A 22,878-nucleotide genomic window follows, 5' to 3' on the forward strand; every position below is an offset into this window, starting at 1 on the left:
TCGCAGAGAAGCAGCCAGCCAGCGGCAGCACACAGCGCATGTCCGTAGCGGCGCCGTCACGTTGCGCAGTTCTGTCCAATCAACACAAACTTTTCTAACAGAGATTTGTAAGATGGCGACTGCCGAACCGGTGAGCACTTTCTCCTAAGAACATATCAAAACATTTTGTGGGACCTCCTGGTTTAATTAAAGGGCGAGATAACATTAAAAGATTATAAACAACTGTAAAGTTTAGTCTCTAGAAATAAATCGACCGGTTTTACATTCACACGTGCTGTTTTGACTAGTTTAAGTTTGTCTTCTGTGCCACGACCTGAGCGTAAAATAGGAACGCTTGTGAGTGGAGATCTCCCAACTTTAAGGCTGACGTTACAGCTAACCGACGTGCCGTTCACCTTTGCGAAGAACTACACCAAGTTCCATTAGAACACGAGTTACTTTTTCAATGATTAGGATAACCGCAAAAGTACATACCCAAGTAACAGTTATTTTAAACGGATATGGTTGTCATGAATGTACTAGTAAATTCCGCATGTATAATAATCCACTAAATACAAATGGTACCTTTGTAGCTGTAACGTTAACTGTCAGAATTGGTTGACAGTGCTCCCTGCTGACCTCTACGATGCAGTGTTAGCTAGTTACTTTAGTGGCTGACGTTAATGTTAAATTGACTAAGCTAGACGATGGTAAAGTTGAAATGTCTTTACTAAAACACTGGAGTGTGAAATGCTTGTTGAATTCAAGTCTGGGTCTACGTTTTTTGGATGGAGTGGCGTGCCACTTTCTTTACTCTGGATAAATGAAAGGGCATTTCTTGGTGGTGTTTCCGTTCACCAACAAATATTTTGGGAATTGATACAACCGTACTTAACATGGTTAGCTACTTGCCACCAGTAGTAGGTAATGTTAGCAATAGAGGTAGCTAGCCAAACTCTAGCTTCGCGTCACTGAAATTTGTACCAGATGATCATATCGGGTTTCATTATGAACGCCTCCGTCACGGAATACATTACTTTTGAAAAATAACCCTATTATTCTGTCAGGTATGGTCTCTCTAAATGTTGCCTTGTGTTTAATTGTTCCACGATCTGTTTGTCATATCTAAATGGCTCACTTATATAACTAACCAACAGCTGGAAAGTTAGTACAGGGGCGATTTGACGCCATCTGTTGCATGATAATTTCTCCACTTAAACGTAGTTACACTAGAAACCCACCGCCTACTTAGTTTTTACCCACCTCTGTGTGTTTTTTTTTCAGGAAACCAACCCAAGTCCATCCCAGCCCGATGAAGATGGAGCTGAGGAGACTGGACAGGAGATTGTGAGCCCAGATGCCTACATCAAACACCCCCTTCAGAATAGGTCAGAGTGTGCAATGAAACATGTATTTAAGACAGCCAGTTTGATTAAAGTAAGCACTCAAACACACGTGTACGATCTTAAATATTCATTTTTCAAAATGATGTAGCGGGTATAATGTAAAGTGGTCACTGAAACTGAAATTAATTGATTATTTGATTTCACAGAGATGTTATTAAACTTACACAAAATGTAAGTTAATCAACGAGTGGATTGGCAGAAAATGAATCACCAAGAATACTCATACTCGATTATTTTTTAACGGTTAGATGTTAATTCTGGCTCCAGCTTCTGACCTGAGGGGATTTATATGATTGTTAATGAAATGTCATTGGGGTTTGTGCTGATGTCTGACAAAACATAGGCAGACATCTCTTTGGGCTTTCAGAACATATCATGAGAATTGTGCACTTTTCTTTAGCCTTTCATTAACTCAACATGTAATGAATTAATCAAATGAATAAATGACAGAGTAATTGGTAATAAAAGATAATAATTATAGCTTTGATAATTATTTGACAAATTATTCACTCGTGGTTATGTAAAACCAAACTTTACTTTGAATTGTAATTGTATTGACTGCTGGTAGACATGTATTTCTTTGGTTTACCAGTTGAATAGGGAGCAGAATGTAATTAAAATTAGCATTTGTTTTCTGTCTAGTATTTCACTTGGTGTCAAAACAGAGAAATTACATACATATATTGGCTCCGTTCAGATACACCAGTATCTGATCACCACTGGCTGTACTCTGCTGTTCCCAGATGTGAGTGTGTGGATGTGTAGCCAGAAAAACATGATAAGAAACAATTGGTGACTTCTGCATCACATGGTTGTTTGATGTCTAGGCATAGTTCAACAAATGAATGACCCGTCCTCTACACAGCTGTATGGAAGTGAAAGTGAGACATGAAGTGACCATTCACCAAAAACAATGAACAGTGTGTTCACCAGGAGGAAGCTGAGCAATTGATTGTCTTTGCACAGTGCATGATAAAAACATATCAAAAAACACAAAATAGAAGTGTAAAATTCCCTTTTCCTCCAAATTTGAACATGCTCATTTCCAGATATAATGAATAGCTACTTAAAAAAAAATTTCACTGACTCTTTGAAAAAAAGTTAAATTATGAGAAAATATATATGAATTACTGATTATGTTTTGATGATTTCTGTAATTCTGGCCTTATCCTAGCATCTAAGTTATAATATATAAGTATATATTAAGTATTATAGGATCTCTAATAATATCCCTGTATTTAGTGGTTAGCAGTGTTACCTGTACCTCTGTTTTTCTTGTGTTAAAGTGGATTATTCGCAGTCCAAAGAAATTCAGTCTGCTGGACTGGATGCTTTATTTCCCCAAAGTAACACTGTGATTGTCAGTGGTCTGTGTGGCGACCTGTCCAGAACGTTTCAAAGTGTTTTCCTCTCAGTCCATACTCACATAGCTTCCAACTCACTTCTGTGCTGAATACAAATAAGCAAAGATTGAATATTTTATATGTATTCAAATTCCACAAGGATATTTGTATCCAAAAGGGTCAAATAGAAAAGCCAAACTCCAACAGAAAGCCAGCCACCCAAGGGAAAAGTTGGACCCTAAACACTTAAAGGGGCACTATGTAGTTTTGGAGAAGAAATTCAAACTCTTTTTAGTTGAATATTTACAATATTAATAAGGTAATAACACAAACTCAGAAATATTAATTTTTTCCGTAGCTGAATAAACAAGCTGTTCTCAGAGGGAAAAAAAATGGGTCCCTAGTACACTGTTTGAAGCTAGAAAGGTGGCAGAGTCTGCCAGATATAAACAAGTAACAATTAAATGAATTAAATGATGTTGTCCCCTGAGGTCAGTTTGTTAAAATTAAGAGTTTGTTTAGGCATAAAAAAAATCAGTCAATGAAGATATCTCTCTTCTGATTAAAATTTCCTTCCCAAAACTACATCATGCACCTTTAAGCGGCATTTCAGGTGTTAGGCTTGAAATACATAGTTTGAAGTCTTAATAGTAAAATACTCTATGTTCACAAATGAACAATTAACGTGGTGAAAAAATGACTGAAATTCCTTCAGTGATTTTTCATTATCTTGGATACATTTGTAAAGCACATGAAACATCTATTTCCATCCAGTTAGCATTCATTCATTTTCCTGACCCATTTCTTTGATAACTATTTTTTTTCAGCTATATAATAGTGTCGATAGCCACAGCTTTCTTTATTATTCCTGAACCTAAAGAACTTAAGGCAGCTGCTGAGCCATAAGAGGATCAAGTGTGACACAACTTCACAATTAATTGGACTGAGAGAGTGATGGCTTGATTTACAGAACAGTTTGCGTCGGAAGCATCCAGGTTCATCTGTATGTCGCTCATTTGCTCCGTGGTTCAATGGCTCTCGGTTGCTTTTGTTAACAGCATATTTAATTAGCTTGTTATATTTATTTATGCTATATTAATTTCTTGTTCTGTCTCTGCCAAACAGATGGTCTCTGTGGTTCTTCAAGAACGACAAGAGCAAAACATGGCAGGCCAACCTGCGACTCATCTCTAAATTTGACACAGTCGAAGATTTCTGGGCGTAAGGAGCAGTTTTTCTCTTGGAGTCTTTTTTTTTTCCTGTACCTCCATGGAGCGACTATAGCAGTAAAATGTCATACTGCTTTTGAAATACTGTTAGATCAGCATGGTTTGTTAATGCTGTGTCTTTATTTCAGTCTCTACAACCATATCCAGTTGTCAAGCAACCTCATGTCAGGCTGTGATTACTCCCTTTTTAAGGTACGTTTGATTTATTTCACATTTATGTAACCATGGAGAGAGAGTGAGGAGTTCAAGTACAGATCAAAGAATAGTGAAAACCACTTCAAAAATATTTTTTCCTTGCTGGTATCCTGTATAAACAAAAAAAGGTGTTAAAGGCTATGTAAAGGCTATCAAGGTGGATGATCATGTTTACGTAATGAGATATTTTGGGTCCGTGCATGAGGTATAATTCATTTGCACTTGCATTGTTGTATTGACTGCTGCAGCCAACATGTTTCAAAATGCGCAACTTTTACTTTGAGGACGAGCTGTCTTTGTTTCCGGCCCTCAACTTCCTTGTTCAATACTCATTATGCAAGTTAGATAACGGAACAAGCATTAACAGTGTTCAGGCAGCATCAGCAATTGAAGAACGAGCTCATGCGCGTACATTTGCATTAGCACAAGTAGGACAATGAAATTGGGAAATACCCCCTAACTGCAAGTGCAAATTAATTATATTTCATGCACGGACCATTGCTCGAGCCCTCACATATGGCAACTGAAAATATTCACACCTGAAGTACAGGAAAAAAAGTAATATATTGGTGGGAATGCAGGAAACAGTGATCCCAAAATTTCCTTTCCAACTCATACCTTTGAGAGAATAATTTGCACTGAATTGAAATTGAAAAGGAAAAAAAACATTTTTATTTCCACCAGCTCACCAATTAAGCCTAATTGCAAGATTTTTACCTAAACATAATCACATAAGGCTCCTGCAAACAGAACAGTGCCTGATTTAATTGACGACTCAAAGAGATGTAGTTGAAACAACAGCATCATTACTGGAAGGGAGATAAACAAAAACACACATGGGCAGGATTTTCTCTCTGACTCAGTTTGTTGCTCACCAGCAAAACAGCTCATCCAACCAGATATGATGATAGAACATGAAAGGTATATGTGGAAGTTTAGAGAAAGATGTTAACAAAATATTACACCATTACTGGTCATTTTGCTACCTTTTGTAGTCTTCTAGATGGAAACTTTTTTCAGATTTAAATAGTTCTGCTCTGAGTTTGAAAATTCCTTGTAGGACATGTTAAATCATGCTGAAACCTCAATGTTTAAAAGCTGTTTGTGATGTGTATTGACTATTTGAACCATTGCTGCAGGATGGCATTGAACCCATGTGGGAGGATGAGAGGAACAAGCGTGGCGGGCGCTGGCTGATCACACTCAACAAGCAGCAGAGGAGATCAGACCTGGACCGCTTTTGGCTGGAAACTGTATGTCTGGCTGCCGTGCTTTGTGTCCTGTTCAGTATTGTTATCCAAATGACTATTAATCATTTCTTTAGCCCCTTCCCAAAGCAGTGCATTAATTACCTGCTGGCAGCCAAAATTAGTTGTACCTCTCTTATCATTACATTTGTCACATGGCTGAAATGAGTGATTACTTCCTCTCATACCTTTTAAACTGAAGTGAATCACAGTCACTGTCAAGTTGACTGAGAATTGACGTTGTTGCCAAATCTGCAGTCCACACAGTGTTGTGGTGAGCTCTGTTGCTGCTCCAAAGGTCACTGACAGTGATACAGATATCCACCAAGCTATGACTTGTCAGTTTGCAGACGGTGCTGACTCTCCTGTCCATACTGGAACCATTTGGCCGTCTGGGCTGAAAGAGGTCACTTTCGTTTTCAATGGCATCCTCACTTAACGTTTTACTATATAAAAAACTTTTTCATCCTTGTGGACAGTTTCAAATAAACGATTTTGTAGCTGTGAGACAATTAACGTGGCAATGGTAGAAACTTTGAAGCATTTAGGTCAGTCCTGGCAGGCAGTCTTCTTAGGCTGAAGTGCTGCCTCTAGTGGCCAGAAGCTGTGTAGTAGTAATACTAGTAGAGATTAAAACAGTAATATCACTTGTACTTCATCTGGCCACAGGTGTCAGCACTTGGGTTTTTTTTTTCTTGGGGCGCCGTTTTGCATGCTGCGCCATTTTGTATGCCATGTCATTTTGCATTTCCATTACCAGTTTTACCGTGTGGAGTTCATTCTGGAGCTTTGCTTATCTCTCAGTAAAAAGTAAAAAAAAAAAAAAAAAAAAAGCTGACACCCGTGCAGGCCTGTTGGCCACATGGCCAAGCAGGGGGCTTCACCACAGAGAGCCCAAAAAGGGGGTGATGAGCAAAAGCCAAGAGTCAGGATGAGAGGCGAAGGAACAAGAGAGAAGAGAGAGAGAAACGTAAGAGCGTGTGTTGTAAAGTTTTATAGTCTAGGGCCGTGCTTTGGAATAAAGGGGATCCTTGGTGCTCTTTTTGTGATTACTAATTAATTCCTTTGTGTGGAAAGAGAACTGGCTTCTCCTTAAAGGGGAGCAATGTGATTTATTTGACTAAATAATATTAGAACTATACGCACAGGCAAATTAGAAACTCACTCGTTCTGTCATCCATGTATGCAACATGTCATAATAACCAATGGAGAGAGCTTGTAAGATGAAGTAATCAAATAACATAGAGTAAGAAGTATCATAACAAATGAACATTTTCTTTTCTGTAGCATAGGATTATATAACAGTGACGCACATCCAAAATAGTAAATTATAATAGAAGTCAAATCATAATGGTGAACATCAAATACACTAATGTGGTGCTGCTATTTCCTCATATCATTGGAGGTTATTATTATTATTATTATTATTATTATTATTATTATTATTACCGAAACTCACCAGATAGTAGGGTGGGATAGTAGGCAGGAATGCAGTATATTTGGCTCTTGATAGGCCTAGGACATAATGATGAGGATCCAAAGTCTGTGGTTGGTGGACAAGGCAGGTCTTCTCAGGTCTGTTCCTTGTCTTTCTTTACACCCTTCCTCCTTAAGGTCAGAGGTCACTGGGTCTGTGTGTGTCTCTGTACACTCCAAAAAAGTCACAAAGAGCATTTTGATTAAACCAAAATCAAACTGTTAATGGAAGAATTTAATTTCTTCATATATTCCTGTGTTCAGTCTGCAACAGTGTTGTTGCTTCTTACAAAGTCTTTGTGTGTTGGCCTTTTCCTGGTCTGTGTCCAGGCCATAGTCTGGCAGGGGAACATCAAAGTGTTTTGATGGGGTCCTGAGCTGAAGTTGTTGCTTAACCCCTTCACTTTTACCAGCAGTAATGAAACAGCTCATTAGAGATTTGATCTTGGTCTTGAGAAGCTGCAGCCTTTTTACTGACAACTGTGGCCTTCACTGGGCCTCTAAGTCACTGCTGAACTGCAAACTTACAGCTCACTGCCCCATTTCTCCAGCTGCTGTGCTCTGCATTCATGATTGTGCTGTTTCATAATAAAAGCTTTAAACAACTGAGGGCTTTTATTGTGAATTATTATTGTTGTATTGCAGCTTCTCCATTGACCACTCCACAAGACAAGTGTGTCCCCAGTTAGCCCTGTTTAAAACAAATCCCTGCTGATGTGCTGTGTCAAACCAAGTAGAGCACAAGTTCTGTTTGGAATGCCATACCATGGAGATAATGTGTTTAAAAAAATTATTTTTACTGTATTTATGCAGAAGTTTTGAATAAACAATAACAAGATATTTAAATACTATTGAAATATTATTGTTTATTAAATAGCTTTTTCTCCTCTCCATCCTCTTCACCAGCTCCTGTGCTTAGTCGGAGAGGCCTTTGACGACTACAGTGACGACGTCTGCGGGGCTGTGGTCAACATTCGCACAAAAGGAGATAAAATAGCCGTTTGGACATCAGACTATGAGAACCGGGAAGCTGTGACACACATAGGGTGAGGCTGGTTTTCACTAAAGTATTTAAATTCCTAATTACAGGTGACTGTATCCTTTAATCATCTTATGGTGTCATTTTTCTGTCAACAGGAGAGTTTACAAGGAGCGCTTGGGGCTTCCCATGAAGATGACTATTGGCTACCAATCTCACGCAGACACAGCCACCAAAAGCGGTTCAACCACCAAGAACAAATTTGTTGTTTGAGAAATGCCCTATGTGCCTCTTTTCATTTCCTTGTCTTATTTGTTGATGGTGCAAATGTTTACTTTGCTGCAAAGACTCTGCGGAATGCAATCTGGAAGACAAAAAAAAGAATCAGTCCAAGACTACATGCTAAATGTTTCCTTAACTTTGCCAGGACTTATGAATCACAGGAAAATATCCCTTGGAAAACAGCAGAACATGAATCTTCCTAAACACTAACAATGAGAGGTATTAATAGAGGAGGAGATTTAGAGTGTATACTCTACTAAAGAAACTTTTGTTGTTTTTTTTGTTTGTTTTTTTTTTAATTCAGGGAACCCTGAAATGCAAAAACAATGTACATTTCTCTCCCATTTTCTACAGCATTGATGGTTTGCTGTAATCCTTAATGACATTAAACCCTTTTAATTTATTGTTAATTTGCCCGCATATTCTATTACTCCTTGGTTTTATGCTTCACTGTTGCATGTAATGGTCAACCTTTTTAAAATATTTCATGACTCATATTCATTTGAGTGTTAATATAATTAAATATGGTTTTGCAATTATTAGTTGTTAAATTGTCTTATACTTCTTTGCAAACTGTAAAGGAAAGTGCATTCCTGTTGTTGTAAATCATTTGCTTTTTTAAATGGTAGTGTATTTTAGGATATCGCCTTTCCTACCAATGGTCTACAATCCCACTATATCAAATAAGAACACTAACGGAGACACGATCAGGAAAGAGTTGGTCCTGAAGTGCCAAATTCAAACCCATCAACCCCCACTCCATCCTTAAAATGTCAGTATGAAAAGAACTTTGAAAGAAAAGGTTACTTTGGGCTACACGGCTTCCCGTCTCAGTTCATTGCCACGTTTAAAAATGCCACTGCAACATCATAAATGTCATCATGTTCTCAGGGATCGGCATTCTTTAAGCCAGCAGGCGAAGCATCCGTAATTAGATCCTCCTTGGTCTGATGAAACGTTAAGTGACTGTTGGTCCTTTTTGAAGTCATGGCATGGTTGTGGGGGTAAACTTTAAATGCCAACTGATGTATCATGCCAGATGATTTGCAAGCACAAATGTAAATGATAAACACAATTGTCAGACATTGCAAAGTGCCTCACAATAAGCTAACACCTGTCTATCAGAATCATGTGGTGAACTTCACCCCTGCATTATGTAATACAGAGCATTGTGATGGGGGGAAAGTAAAAAAGAAAACATGTACTTAACAGGCCTGCTGCATAGAACACTACATTGTAGCTGTCATTCCACACACGTTGACTGCTGCCTTAACTGTAATTAATGTATGTAATATATAACCTGTTACCAAGGATACAGAGGTAAAAGAAAAGGGTACACGCTAACTTTGATGGGTGCTGGCATTCATGTGAATGCCACTTGACACGCACCATCCATCCAAACACTGTTGTGGACCAAGTACACCCACTCATCACAACAACACTACCCGATGGCAGTGGCCCCGCAGCAGGACAATGTGCCCTAACACACCGCAAACACTGCTCAGGAACAGCTCGAGGAACACAATAAAGGGCCCATGGTGTTGACCGGGCCTCCAAATTCCCCAGATCCCAATCTGATCGAGCATCTGTAAGACATGCTGGAGCAGGTCTGATCCATGGAGGCCCATCCCCCAACATACAGGACCCAGAGGATCCACTATAAAACGCCCTGGTGCCAGACACCACAGGACACCCTCAGAGGTCTTAAGTCCATGTCTTGACAGGTCAGAGCTGTTTTGACTGCACAAGGAGAACCTTCACAATATTAGGCAGGTGGTCATAATGTTATGCCTGATCAGTGTATGTGGATGACACCACCATCATCAGCTGCTCTATAAACAATGAGGAGGGTTCATTTTGAGAGGAAATCAAATTTGTGGATACAGAGGTTCTTTGAGAAGCTGGTTCTCCAGTACATCAAAAACAACATCCCTGCCAGCCCTGACCCTCACCAGTATGCTTTCAGAACACAGAGGATGCCATAACTACTGCCCTCCACTCAGTCTTCACAAACTTAGAGAATAAGAACAGCTACATCAAAATGGTGTTTGTTGACTTCAGCTCAGTATTCAACACAATCTCATTGCTGGAAAACTGAACACTGAGCTTGAGTGCAACAATCTGCAACTGGATATTGGACTTCCTCACAAGCAGACCCAGACAGTTTGGATTGGCAGTCACTTCTCCCCTACGTTAGTGCGCAACACCACAGCCCCCCATGGCTGTATGCTCAGCCCCCTCCTGTTTACACTGTACACCCATGACTGCACACTCAGAAATTAAATTAAGTATGTGGACAACACCACCATCATCAGTCGCACTACAGTGAGAGTTCATATCAGGAGGAAATTAACAATCTTGCAGAGTGGTGCACAGATAACACTCACTGAAAAAGGCTTAATGCTAGGGACAAATTCTTGAAATCATTCTGACTGGAAACATCAAAAATGACATGGTTTGTGCACGGCCCAGGACAGGAAGGCTCTACACCACCCAGAACATCACTGGTGCCCATCTTCAGAGCATCAGTAATATCAGTGAAGTTGGGTGTCTGCACAGAGCCCAAAGGATACTTAAAGACAACACCTGTTCACCCTGCTGTTACTGGCAAAAGATACAGAAATATCCACTGCCGTAACACTAGACTGCAGAGAAGCTTCAGTTTTCAGGCTGTAAGATTCCTGAACTCATCCTCCGCTCTCCACCATAAAAAAAAGTGTTTTTTATTCATGTTGCATTAAGAGATTCTACAACCCTGGTGTTGTAAAATGACTAATAAATGAACCTCTAGAGAAGTACAACTTCAAAGTCTACATTAATAAAATATAGCAGAAAATTGCTGCTTTTCAGAACATTGCTAAAACTCATGTATGTTACACCAAATTTATTGTGTAATACACTGCCATAACATTTCAGTTTCAACTCAATCCATGTTTTCTTGTCTGAACTGGTCTCTGAGTAACCATAATGTTACAGTGTGGTATCTGAAGTGTGCATATTAAAAACCATGAGAATTATGAGTCACATGCATTTCTATGCATCTAATGCTTTAAAATGGATTCATCTGTTTACTGAATTACCAGTTTATTAGGTATAACTAGCCAAAAATGAATACAGTCTAATACATTAGCTCTACAATACACCCTACCTTTGTGAAGGCTAATATGTTCACTTTTGTGTTTATTCAACTGTATTGTCATTCTGGGGGCTGTAGTTTGTGCTGATGTTGAAGTGTTTTGTGTTATACTTAGAGCTGCATTGTATTCAGTCCAAGCTGTGACAAACTAATATAAATATAATGAAATCTGCTTTGCAGTAGTTACACCTTGCATTTACTGAATATAATATTTTTAATCCTTCTGTAGTGAATAGTGAACTCAGATGTCCCGATCTGTGCAGACAGGTAACAAGGCCACTGACACGGTCACTCTATTAAATGGGGTGACAGACTAACCTTGGCAGCAATGAATGAAATTCAATGTGCTAAATTGAATTGAGCAGAGTTTCTCAGTCTCCAGTCAAACCCAGTAGCTGCAGGGCCTCCTTGTTTTCCAATCAGAGGCACTTATCTAAATCCCAAACCCTCCGATGTGAGACAACGCGTCAAATCAATTGGACAGAAGCACATCAAATATAAAAGGCTAGAATCCAAATGGACTTCCAAACCAAAAATTTTTGCTAAAGCAATCTGTTTTAGAGCTATAACTCTGACCTGAATCTAGCAGCAAAAGGGTTGAATCATAAAATATTAGAACTGTGGAATATTTATCCAGCTGACTTGTTTTAGGGCTGCACTGGGCTTTTTCTTTTGTTGCTGTGGCTTGAGGCAGGTTTTAATAGGTAGTCATTTCACTGTTGTCCATCACTTTACACTGGAGGGAGCTGCAACCCCATTTAACTTTAAACTGGTTGTTTGTGAGGCCAGTAAGCAGTACAGGGATGGATTTGTCTACAGTGCTAAGCCTACATCCTGCTTTCATCTTAAAAGGCAGTGTTTCAGGGGCTCAGTGTTGTGTGGATTATGCAGCAGTGTTGTCTGTCTGTCTTGGTATTTCCTATCTGGGGCTTTGATGATGGCAGCTCAAAATTCAGAGGAAAAGACATTAAATTAGGCATCAACACAAGCTGAAAAATATGTTGTGTGTGGAGGTGAAGAGGGAATATCAGACAATCAACAAAAGCATAAAACATCAAAATTGAACTTTTTTGTTTGTTGCTATGATGGCCAGAGTAGCTCGTGAACATTAATGTCTAGAAACAGTGTATACTTCATACTACGTATGGCGTATGTTGCCAGCAGCTAAATTTTGGGACATTACATTGTGTAATAATCTTACAAAGAATCCAAGTCAGGACCATTTGTGAAGCTCAGCTTGCCATTCTGTATATGGCTGATCAGTTTCCCCAGGGTCCATTCGAGCACTTGTTTCTCTCCCAGTAGCATAAAGATCAATGGCTGAATTTGTTAACCGAGATTAACTGAATGGAGAGGGTAATCGGAGAGGCATTTAGCCTACTTTGTGGATTTGTGATTGAGAATTCTCGGATTACCTTCAAAGCCCAAACACATACTTATCACATATACTGTATAGAAGGACCCGTGAGACACTGCATAAACACAGGAACACAATTGTGCCGTGAAAAGCAGTCATTGAACATATGAGGGGGGTTTTATATTGATCCAAACCACCAGTGCGCCTGTTTGAGCCAGTGCTGTATATAAAGCCCACACCTCCTGATAGCTAACTAACAAGAAACATCATATTGTCCTGAAGTAAGATTCACATTGCTGGCTCCCAGTAGAGTGTAGGATTGATTTAAACATTTTATTGATCACCTTTAAGTCACATTTTGGAGCACATGGTTGTTTTGCCCAACTTTCAACTGTCTGTGTGAGATCCTTGGAGCTGAGGGGGCTAGCTGGTTCCTTGAGCAACTCTTTAACTTTGTGTCCTACTTTAATTCTTGCTCTGGAATTCTGAAAGCCTGAAATTTCCGTACCTAGCCAAGAAACTGTTTGGCATTTTAGGAAACTTATTTGCTTTATTGCCAAGAGTAAGATGTCTGTCTATTCAATTAGCCAGGAGACATTAACTTATTAGCACAAAGAGGAAGCAGGGGGAAATGTTAGCTTGGCTCTGTCCAAAGATAAAAAAGCAAAAAACACTAACCTGACACCTCTAAATCTCACTAAATAACACATTGTGTCTTAGTTGTTTAATTTGTACTCAAACCAAAGCGTTAAAAAAGTACATGTTGTAGTTTTAAGGGACCACAACCTACCACTCTTTATACTAATTTACTAACTAATCTTCTCATGTAACAAGTGAAAAAATGTATATCCCAAAATGTCAAACTATTCCCATCCCATTTGTAATTTCCCTAGGCTACTCACTCTGAAATTCTGAAAGCCTGAAATTTCAGTACCTGGCCAAGAAACAGTCTGGCATTTTAGGGCATTAACTTGGGCTATTGTTTTTTTGCTAAGTGCTAGATGAAAAGATCGATCACACTGTTATGTCTGTCCATTAAATATGAGGCTAAAAGCCATGAGACGTTAGACGTTAGGGGAAAGAAATTTTGCTTGGCTCTGTGCAAAGCTCAAAAAAATATGCCTACCTTACCAACAGCTCTAAAACATCTAAATTATTTAATTTGTACAAAAAACAAGTTATTTTTTGAAGAGACCACAACCTCCACTCTTTATTCTAAATTAAGCTAGATGGCTCCTAGCTATAGGCTAGCTCTAGAGGTAACAGTGATGTTGATCTTCTCATCTAGCAAGAATGTGAAAAAAATGTATTTCTCAAAATGTCAAACTATTCCCATGAGTAATTTGTAATTTCCCTACTCTCTGCCTTGGTATGTCGTCATTGTGACTTTCAGTATCTGACTTTTTCTCATTTAATCATTGCTACAAACCACTTTGCCCTTTTCTTCTTCTCTTTGCTAATTGAAAAATTGACATTTAGTATACATTATGTTAATTAACATGGTGATTTGTTTCTTTAGTACAGTGGTTCTCAATCCTTTCCTCAGGACCCACAGTGCTACTGGTTATCTATCTTAGCAGGTGGCTAATGCTGTTAATTACATTCACCTGGCATTGCAGGTGTCAATCAGTCCGTCATTAGATGGCTGAATAAAAACCAGCATGGCTGTGAAACCACAGGAAGAAAAGCCACTGCTTTGAAAAGCAAGTGAGGAGAAAAACTCAATAGGTTGTTTCTGCTAAAATGGTTCCTTCAATGAGTTTGCACATGCACTACCTGTGTCATTCATCTGTGGCAAATGAGCTTGAGAGATTCTGTCATATTTAATTGGCTGTCTCGATTCATTGAGATTAATATTTTCCATTTAACTTCATAACATTAAGTTATGTCCCACCCACAATCCACTGGCAGTGTAAAAACAACAGCATGGTTGGATAACTACAGTTTAAAAGCTACAGCATGAATGTAGTATAACTGTCTGTTATGGCAGCACCACATCGTCTGGAAGTCAATGAGTTTTTGGGTAGATGCCTGAAATAATGAGGTGGATGCTAACAAGTAGCTATATGAGACTACTGTTTTTGTCGGGGACATTAAACATCATCATGCTGAACACGGAGATTCATCAACTTCTAGTCCGTCTTTATAAATAGACTTTGTTTTTTGTAGACTGATCGCTTTAAAGAATGTATGGTATATTGTAGTAGGAAGCATAGTTGGGTGACGAAGTCATGCAACCACAATGTAATTTATTTATATCTGTTATAATGTGTATAACATCAGCTTTTCATGTCTGGGGATTGCATTTATTGTGCTTTCACGCAACATTAATAGGGAATTTGGGTTAAATTTGGCCATCAATAATAATTAATGATTATCAGGGATAATTACTAATTATGATAAATAATAAAATCCAATTTACATTAGATTGCGTCGGGAGCACCACCCTTGAAGAAGGGAAATGATAGCCAATTCACTAAATCAGTCTCATAAAAAGGTACCAAACTGTTGGTTTGTAAATCTGATTAATAATTAACTTAATAACTACAACCAAAATTAACATAACAGCTAGTAATGGTCGAAGGATTTCGGAGTCCTTAACAGAGTAGAGGTTGGCAACATTCACTCTTGTACACTTTTAAATAGACAGCATGTAGGTTCAAAAGTCTTTTATTTACCATGAAACATGAAAACATACAATCTAACTAACATGCTATTTACAGGTGTGTGTGTGTGTGTGTGTGTGTGTGTGTGTGTGTGTGTCTGGAAGAATAAAAGCAAAATGGTGGCTAAGGTTCAAAGCGCCATGCAACATGACATGGACAAAATAAGACTACAAACAAAATGGCTGATCAAAGGGGACTACAACATGGCCGACAAGGGTTGGACTCCAAGATGGTGGATCACCACTTGTTTTTTTTAATAGGAGAGAACAAAGAACCAATGGTGGTGCTCACACCATGTGCTCACTGATATCACACGTAGGCTGAAGGAGTGTGTGTGTGTGTGTGCATGTGTCTGTGTGATGTGGTGCCAGGTTAGAGAAGATGTTTAGGTGCATGCAAAAACCCTGAGTCTGTGCAAAGCATAATTCAACTAACATCAACTTAGCCGTGAAGCAAAGCCAGCTAACAATAACCTAACTACACAGAGATCACATTAACACTCAAACAGTGGATAGACCAAATGTGTTCAACACGTGTGTTGCATCAACCAGAGTTAAACAGTCTTGTGCTTAGCCGTGCTTTGCTATGCTGTGTGCAAAATAGGCCCAGTTCAACATTATCAGTCTTTAAAGAAAAAAGGCTGGTAGTGTCTTAGCTGATGAGGAGAATGTTGTAATCCCAATGTTGAACAGTGCTGTCCTTGTCCAGTGCTGTGCTATCCAGTGCTGTTGTGCAATGTCCGATGAAAGAAGGTGGATGGAGGAAACTGGTCGCTCCTTTCCTTTGCAGGGGTAGCAGCTTGGTGCTAACTTGCTTCGTGTTCCTCGGATTGTGGAGTTAGCTGGCAAGCTTTGTGTCACAGCTGCTGGTGCTGATTGAACTGGGGTACTAGCAGGACAGTCGCTGCTGTGGGGAGAAGTTCTATGGGCCTGCTGAAACTGCAACTGGCAGCTCTCAGCAGCTGTTGGGCCCAGAAGAAGAGCTGGGGGCAAGGCCCAGTGGGAGTAGAGCTGGAGAAGAGGGCAGACATCCCCATGGGGAAAGAGAGAGAACAAAGGAAGGACCTGGAGTTTTGACTACCTGGTCAGTGGGGGGTCTGTCACCCTGACCAATAGTAGCTCAAAGATGGGTCTCTTGGTAGTCTTTGCACCTATGCAGGGCCGGCTCTAGCCATTTGGTGCCCTAGGTGAAATTAGGATTTGAAGCCCCCCTGAAGCCGTCACCACATATGGACAATAGCCATCGGAAACATCATCAATGGTTCAATTACTTCTCAAACAAAAACATTGAATAAAACAGTGCAATAGACAATGCCTCTGTTTTCTCCGCTAGCAGCATGGTTGACACCCCGGCGGACACCTGTTCCTGCTCCTTCGTCAGCGCCCGGCCAACTCCTGGCAATGGTTCCCAGTCGGTGGTCCGGCTGACACCTGCCAGTGGTTCTCAGTCGGTGGCCCGGCCGACACCTGCCAGTGGTTCCCAGTTGGCGGCCCGGTTGATACCTGCCAGTGGTTCCCAGTCGGCGGCGCGGCCGACACCTGTTCCTGGTTCCCAGTCGGCGACCTGGCCGACTCCTGCTCCTCCGTCGGCGGCCCGGCCAACACCTAGCAGTGGTTCTCTGTTGGCGGTCCAGCTGGCGCCTGTTCCTGCTCCTCTGTTGGCGGTCCTGCCGACACCTGCCAGTGTTTCTATGACCGAGTCCTGTCCCAGTCCCTCGGTTGGAGGTCCGGCCGAGTACTGCCTGCGTTCCTCCATCGGTGTCCAGGCCGATAGCTGCCCTCCAACTATATTACCCTGGTCTCTCCACTACTTCGGGGCCAGATTATTAGCACAATGTCTAACATTCTAGGTAGGAGGAGGAACATTAAACAGTAGCAGCAGTTAACCAAATAAGTTAACAGGCTTGACATTCAGATGACTCATAAACAGCAGCTAACATAGCTTCATTATCTAGCATTATTAGCTAGTTTTGCTTTACTTTTATTTAAGCTGGCTAGTACAAATTAAACATCTTTATATAACACGGTATTGTTTTAAAATGATTTTTAATTGCGCACCTGAAGGCTCGGACCTTGTCATGTAATAATAGAAAACCTATAACCTGCCTCTTGACACCTGTCGCTCTCCCTCCCTCTGACCTGAGGTGTACACCCCCCCCCCCCCCCCCCCGCCCCCCCGGTGACACGACACCCCAAATGCAGGCAAAGTTCAAATGATGAGGAACAACAGGGATGCAAGTTTGTTATTCTTTCTTTATTCTTGGTGAAGACTGGGGAATTCTGGGGAACTGAGTTAAGTTCAGAGTCCATTTTGAAATCCACAATGAACAACTTCATCTGTGGATCCCAACACATTTATGCTACAAAAATCATAAAAATGGCGTTACTGTATGTGAGTATTAACTTGCTGAAGAAAACATCTAAATATCATAAACGTCTGTTTGCCACAGAGTTATTTTCTACAATAATCCCATTGGCCTTTTGTTAAGGGAACCAGGGTGATGCTAACTTCCGAGTTAGAATTGGTGAAAACACCTGAATTTCATTGGTTAAAAATTAAGCCTCCAAGCCCTCTGTGCATCATGGTTGTCCCTTCCTTTAACAATACATTTCAGGTCAAGATTAACTGTGAAGCCCAGTATTACATACATTAGCCGTGTTTCAATTCCATGCTGCACACTAGCTAATCAAATTTTCAGTGTCTCTGCAGAGACAGTATGACAATTGCCATATGGTGCATACAGTTAGTATGTAAATTAACTGGGACACAGCTAATATCCCAGTAGGCTTAAAATAACAGAAGAAAACCCCCTGAGATACAATTCAAAGAGTGATCCCCTCCTTGAAGTTGTAGTACACAAGACATTTAAAGAACAGAAGCAGGTTGTGGAGCTGTTAAATGAAGAAAATTATGAAATGATGTGAAACTTTAAGGCAACAAGGCTGTTGGAAAGCATATTATGTTCTGTCACAGTTGAGGATTTTCTAACCTTGGGGCCACTGGCGCTCTACAGTCTAAGCAACATTATTGCTGCTGGAAAAAGCATGGATGTCCTTCAAAACATAGCCTTCTTCTGGGAAATACATGTTTTCTCTCTTGTACCAGGATGTCATTAAGTGCTTTTGCCAGTCTATGAGTGCACGGACTACATATTTATCATGCCTGTCTCCAAAGGGAGGCCCTAACCTTAACACAACTGTAGTGTTATGGATAGGTTTGTCCACCTTTATTGGAATAAGTACATATTAATTTAATTCATCTTATATCAATGTTGACTATCTTGTACCCTACAGTGACAAGCTAAAGTCAAAACCAGAACAGATTCTATTTTCTTTAAATTGAGTTTTTTCCAGTAAGTTTGTTCTTTTGCTGCTTGTTGTTTTAATGCCTCCGGTAGTTTTCAGTCACTTCCTGCCTTTGTGCACTTGGCTCACATTCACCAACTGATGCAGCCTTCAACTATTCAATGCCCACCTCAGAGCAACTTGTCATTTTTCCATGGTTGTTCTCTCTAAGTGCTTCCCCAAACAAGTGCATTTGTGTACATAACTGTATAAAGGATTGGGTTGTGTGAATTTGGGTTGTTTGAATGTTTACAATAAATTGGCTTTGTTTATTGTTTAATTGCTCCTCTGAAGCATATACAGAACAGGCTCAAGTTACATGACTACAGCTGAAATTATACAATATTTTGAGAATAACTCAGGATAATGAACAGTTGAAGTAATTATAACCACTGCTTTGAAGTGTTGCAACAGGGAAGGACGGCTGAAAAGGTTTTTTTTTTATGCTCTTTGTGTCTTGTCCTTTAAATACATTTTTTAGAGAGCAAACAAAATATTTAAAAGCTTTACATTTGCCAGTTATCATGAAATGATCTCAATATGGTAAATATCTTATTAACATTAGACTCAGCCTGTCTGCTCACATGTTGTTTCATTAATAACCTGCTCATTGCTCTGTGATCAGAATCCTCATCCTCTGATCACTGTCTCCGTGTTCTCATTTACCAGGTATTGGTGGTAAACTGATTTCATTACTCCCGTTGAACACCCAGCCACTTGTTATTGCAGAGGGTCACTGGGTTTTGCGGCTCTCTCCTGACCAATTTTCCTCCCACAGCACAGTAAAAAGGTATAGTTTTCCTTGCAATTTGCTTTTTATGCCACTTTCCCTGTAGGCTGAGTCTTAAAATTGTGCAGAAAAAGCCACATCATGGTGAGTTAAACAGAAATATTTTTTTCTGCCATTATAAAAAACCTACAGTACATGGTTTAATGTTTGTTTTCTTGTGTTGCAGGCAGTGATGGACTAAAAATGGCAACACTTGTATGCTGTGAGGCACCACTGTGCAGAATGTCATGATTAGAGGGTACCTCACCCCATTTTGTCCACTGGAAGGTCACCCTAGAGGGCATTTTATCATGTTTTACCTAACAAAGGGGCATCCAAGAGGGCACTTTTAATCTATTATTTTCTAATATGGGTGATCGAAAGTATTTTATCTTTGACTTTAGCCAGTGGCAACCAGGACATCCCAGCCCTCAAAGAGGCTGAAGAGAGCCCGTCAGTGGACTGTTCCCAACCCGTCCAAGAGATTGAACCTCTGCCTGTGCCCAGTGTTGCGAGTATTAGGTACTAGCTATACCTCAAACAGCTGTTAGCATCATGACATTTCAGATCTTCCAATACCCCTTCTGTCAAAACAGGACCATGAGTCCACAAGAGACCAGACAGTTTGTCCTCACTCTTCACCTACATGTTCCAAAAGCCTACAACTATCTGAGAGAGGGTAACACTTAATGGTAAGGGTACATGCATTCTCATGAATTCATGCATGACTTCATGCATGAAAAAGCATAAATTCATTCATTTAGTACTTCATGAACTATCAGTAATGTACGGATTAATAGTATCTCATGCATGACAATGAAGGAACAATTAAGGTATTTCAATCATCATGACTTCTGAGTTATTAATGACGTTCATGTGTTCTTCATAGGTAAGTATGCAGTTTAAGTGACAGGCCAAAAACACACACAGCAGTGCACGTGTACTCTGTTCAATTCCAAGCGTTGTAATTATGATTAACTAAGCATTACTTCTTCATTACTTCATCATGTTTGTGGTCCTTCAAATAAAGTGGTGACCTGGTCCATCTTTAACATTGATGAATAACATATGATTAATGATGGCATGAAATTAAATGTATTAAGAATTAATGGAGTGGGTTGACAAAAATGATACTAAGGTCACTGAATTTACACAAACTTTACTGCAGATGCCTGAGAAGTATGTCCCAAAGTAGGATATTTATAACCTTTACTTTTCAATAACTTTTAAGTGTCTGTATATCTGAAATTTCTAGACAAAAAAATAAATAATAAAAACAAACATCCATGAGCTACTGTGTATTAGTTATTATTATTGCAAGGTGTTCAAAACACAAACAGTAAAACATTCAAAAACTTTTTCCAACTTTTTTCCTTTAAAAAACTACAAAAATGCCTGAGAACAATGCCAAAAAGTAGTATATTTAGTTTAGTTTATGAACTTTACTTTTTATTAATTTGTAAGTGTCTGTACACTGGAAATTTCTTGACCAAAAGAAAAAAAACAAACATCCATGTTAGTGCAAGGTGTTCAATAACCAAAAACAGTAAAACATTCAAAAACAGCTTCAAGATCCAACTTTTTACCTTTAAAAAACACTTTGTTTGTGGGCTCATGGTGTAATTGTTTGGAAAGAAAAAGTGACAATAAACAAATAAAACAAGGAGTTTTTATTTCCTGTAAATATCTAGTTAGGATCCATCTTCTTTTTTCTTCAGAATTGCTGAAGCTGTAGGCTCCTGCTCGCAAAAGCCCCTGCAAGTTTCAGCAAACCTTTTGAGGCTGTCCTTTCTTTTAAAAGTGGACCTCAATGTCTTGAAGAGCTCTGGGTTGGTAAATGTAAGTTCAGCAATTGGTGCCTGATACATGATGATATTCCAATCTACCCCAAACCTTGCATAAGCTTCAGCTTTGCTGATGCCATCATTTTTCACCATCTCCAGTACCATGTTGTACCGGCAATTGGAGTGGTCTGGGGTTTTTACTAGCCCCATTCACACTGCCCTTTGAGTTCAGGGATCCTGCGCCAATTCTCCCCATCCTCCTCTGTGTGAAAAAGTCAGATGCGCCAAGGGGGTAAATTTCTGATGCGCCTCTGGAGGTAGTATCAGAGGCGCAGCATTGGCAAACCGTACCTGTGTGAATGGATGAGCTGGCAGCGTGGAGCGGGGGCGTATCGATCTGATACTATTTACAGTGTGATAACTAAACAGATATTTCACTCAACAAAATGAAGAGAAATACCCCACGAAGCAACGTTAAAGGACTAAACAACAGTAACGTAGTACCTGGTAGTGTCTTTGGACACTTATATTTGGAAAAAAATGCCGCAGTTATACGCCGAAAAGCCTCCGTCATCCTGTCTGTCCAACCGACTCTTCCTCACATTTCTGCCTGAAAAACAGCGTCTGTCCCCCGCAAAAATCTTTAACTCACCAAGTGTGAACAAACAATGGCAGAGAATTGGCAAACTACTGCTGCAGCAATAATGTGGTGTCTCTGTGTGAAAAGGGCTACTGTAAGACAAGAAAAAGCACAAATTAGCTTGATCAAATCAAATTAAACTTAAAATCCACTGTAGTGCCAATGCTTCACAAGGATTAACAATTTCATATTTGCTTTATCATCAAGCAAGTAACTCTTACACAGTACAGTCAACCCTAGCACACAATTATGTACTGCAAATACAAATTGGGCAGAAATAGTAAGAGTACAATAGAAAGGTAACCACACACTGGAATCAGAGCTCTCCTTAGTTGCATTAGCAACGTTTCAACCCAACACAAGTCTTACTCAAGAAAACACTAGCGCTGTAGCCGAATCAGAATTTCCAGTCGACTCAGTTAGCACATCAGGCCAATGCCTTGAACACTGACCTTGTGAAACTTAAAAAAACTTAAAACATAAAATGTCCCATCACTACTACCTCCCTGCAATCAATTGTCCCCCATAAAATCAAGGGCAGGATCAATGCTGTTGGCAAGCTCCTCATTTTTATATTTTTTCAGCTTTATCAACTTCTGTGCTGTTTTGTGCTTACAGAGGTGCATGGAGAGGCTTGGCGGCGCTTTCCATTACTGGAGCCTCTGTCACACGTGCACCTTCAGCAGGTTGGCAATCAGGGCCCGCTGATAAAGCCCTGCTCTTCACGCTACCTGCTGCCAGACGATTTCATCAACTCGATGTGGTATATGGCTCCAGTTAGACTGTCTACCTCAAAGACCTCTAATTGTTTCATTTTGTTTAGTTGGAAATCTCATTACCCTTGTGTTCTCTCTACGACCAGTATTCACCAGCATGCTGGCTTCCTGTGCTTCCAGCTCCAGCCATACAGCCCTCCGCACCTCTGCAGCCAACTGTCTCACTCCATGCTCTCCAGCGTTTCAGGGCATCACGCTACCACCAGCGTCACCGTGAGCTACTGCACCTCCACCTCCACGCTACCAGACGGGGACTCCACCTGGAGCGCT

General features: G+C 40.0%; 1 protein-coding gene across 1 annotated transcript; it reads left to right on the forward strand.

Annotated features, from left to right (window-relative positions):
- Positions 1 to 38: 38 nt before the first annotated feature.
- Positions 39 to 8,678, forward strand: eif4eb (eukaryotic translation initiation factor 4eb; the record flags this gene model as incomplete). Its single annotated transcript, XM_084381022.1, is given in 8 exon segments — positions 39 to 87; positions 90 to 130; positions 1,264 to 1,367; positions 3,854 to 3,949; positions 4,086 to 4,149; positions 5,292 to 5,405; positions 7,782 to 7,921; positions 8,013 to 8,678. Coding segments are annotated over 8 exon segments (723 nt in total). The 3' UTR covers positions 8,128 to 8,678.
- Positions 8,679 to 22,878: the final 14,200 nt, after the last annotated feature.

The sequence above is a fragment of the Pagrus pagrus genome (assembly GCF_965226575.1).
Source record: "Pagrus pagrus genome assembly, chromosome: 18".
NCBI classification, from domain to species: Eukaryota; Metazoa; Chordata; class Actinopteri; order Spariformes; family Sparidae; genus Pagrus; species Pagrus pagrus.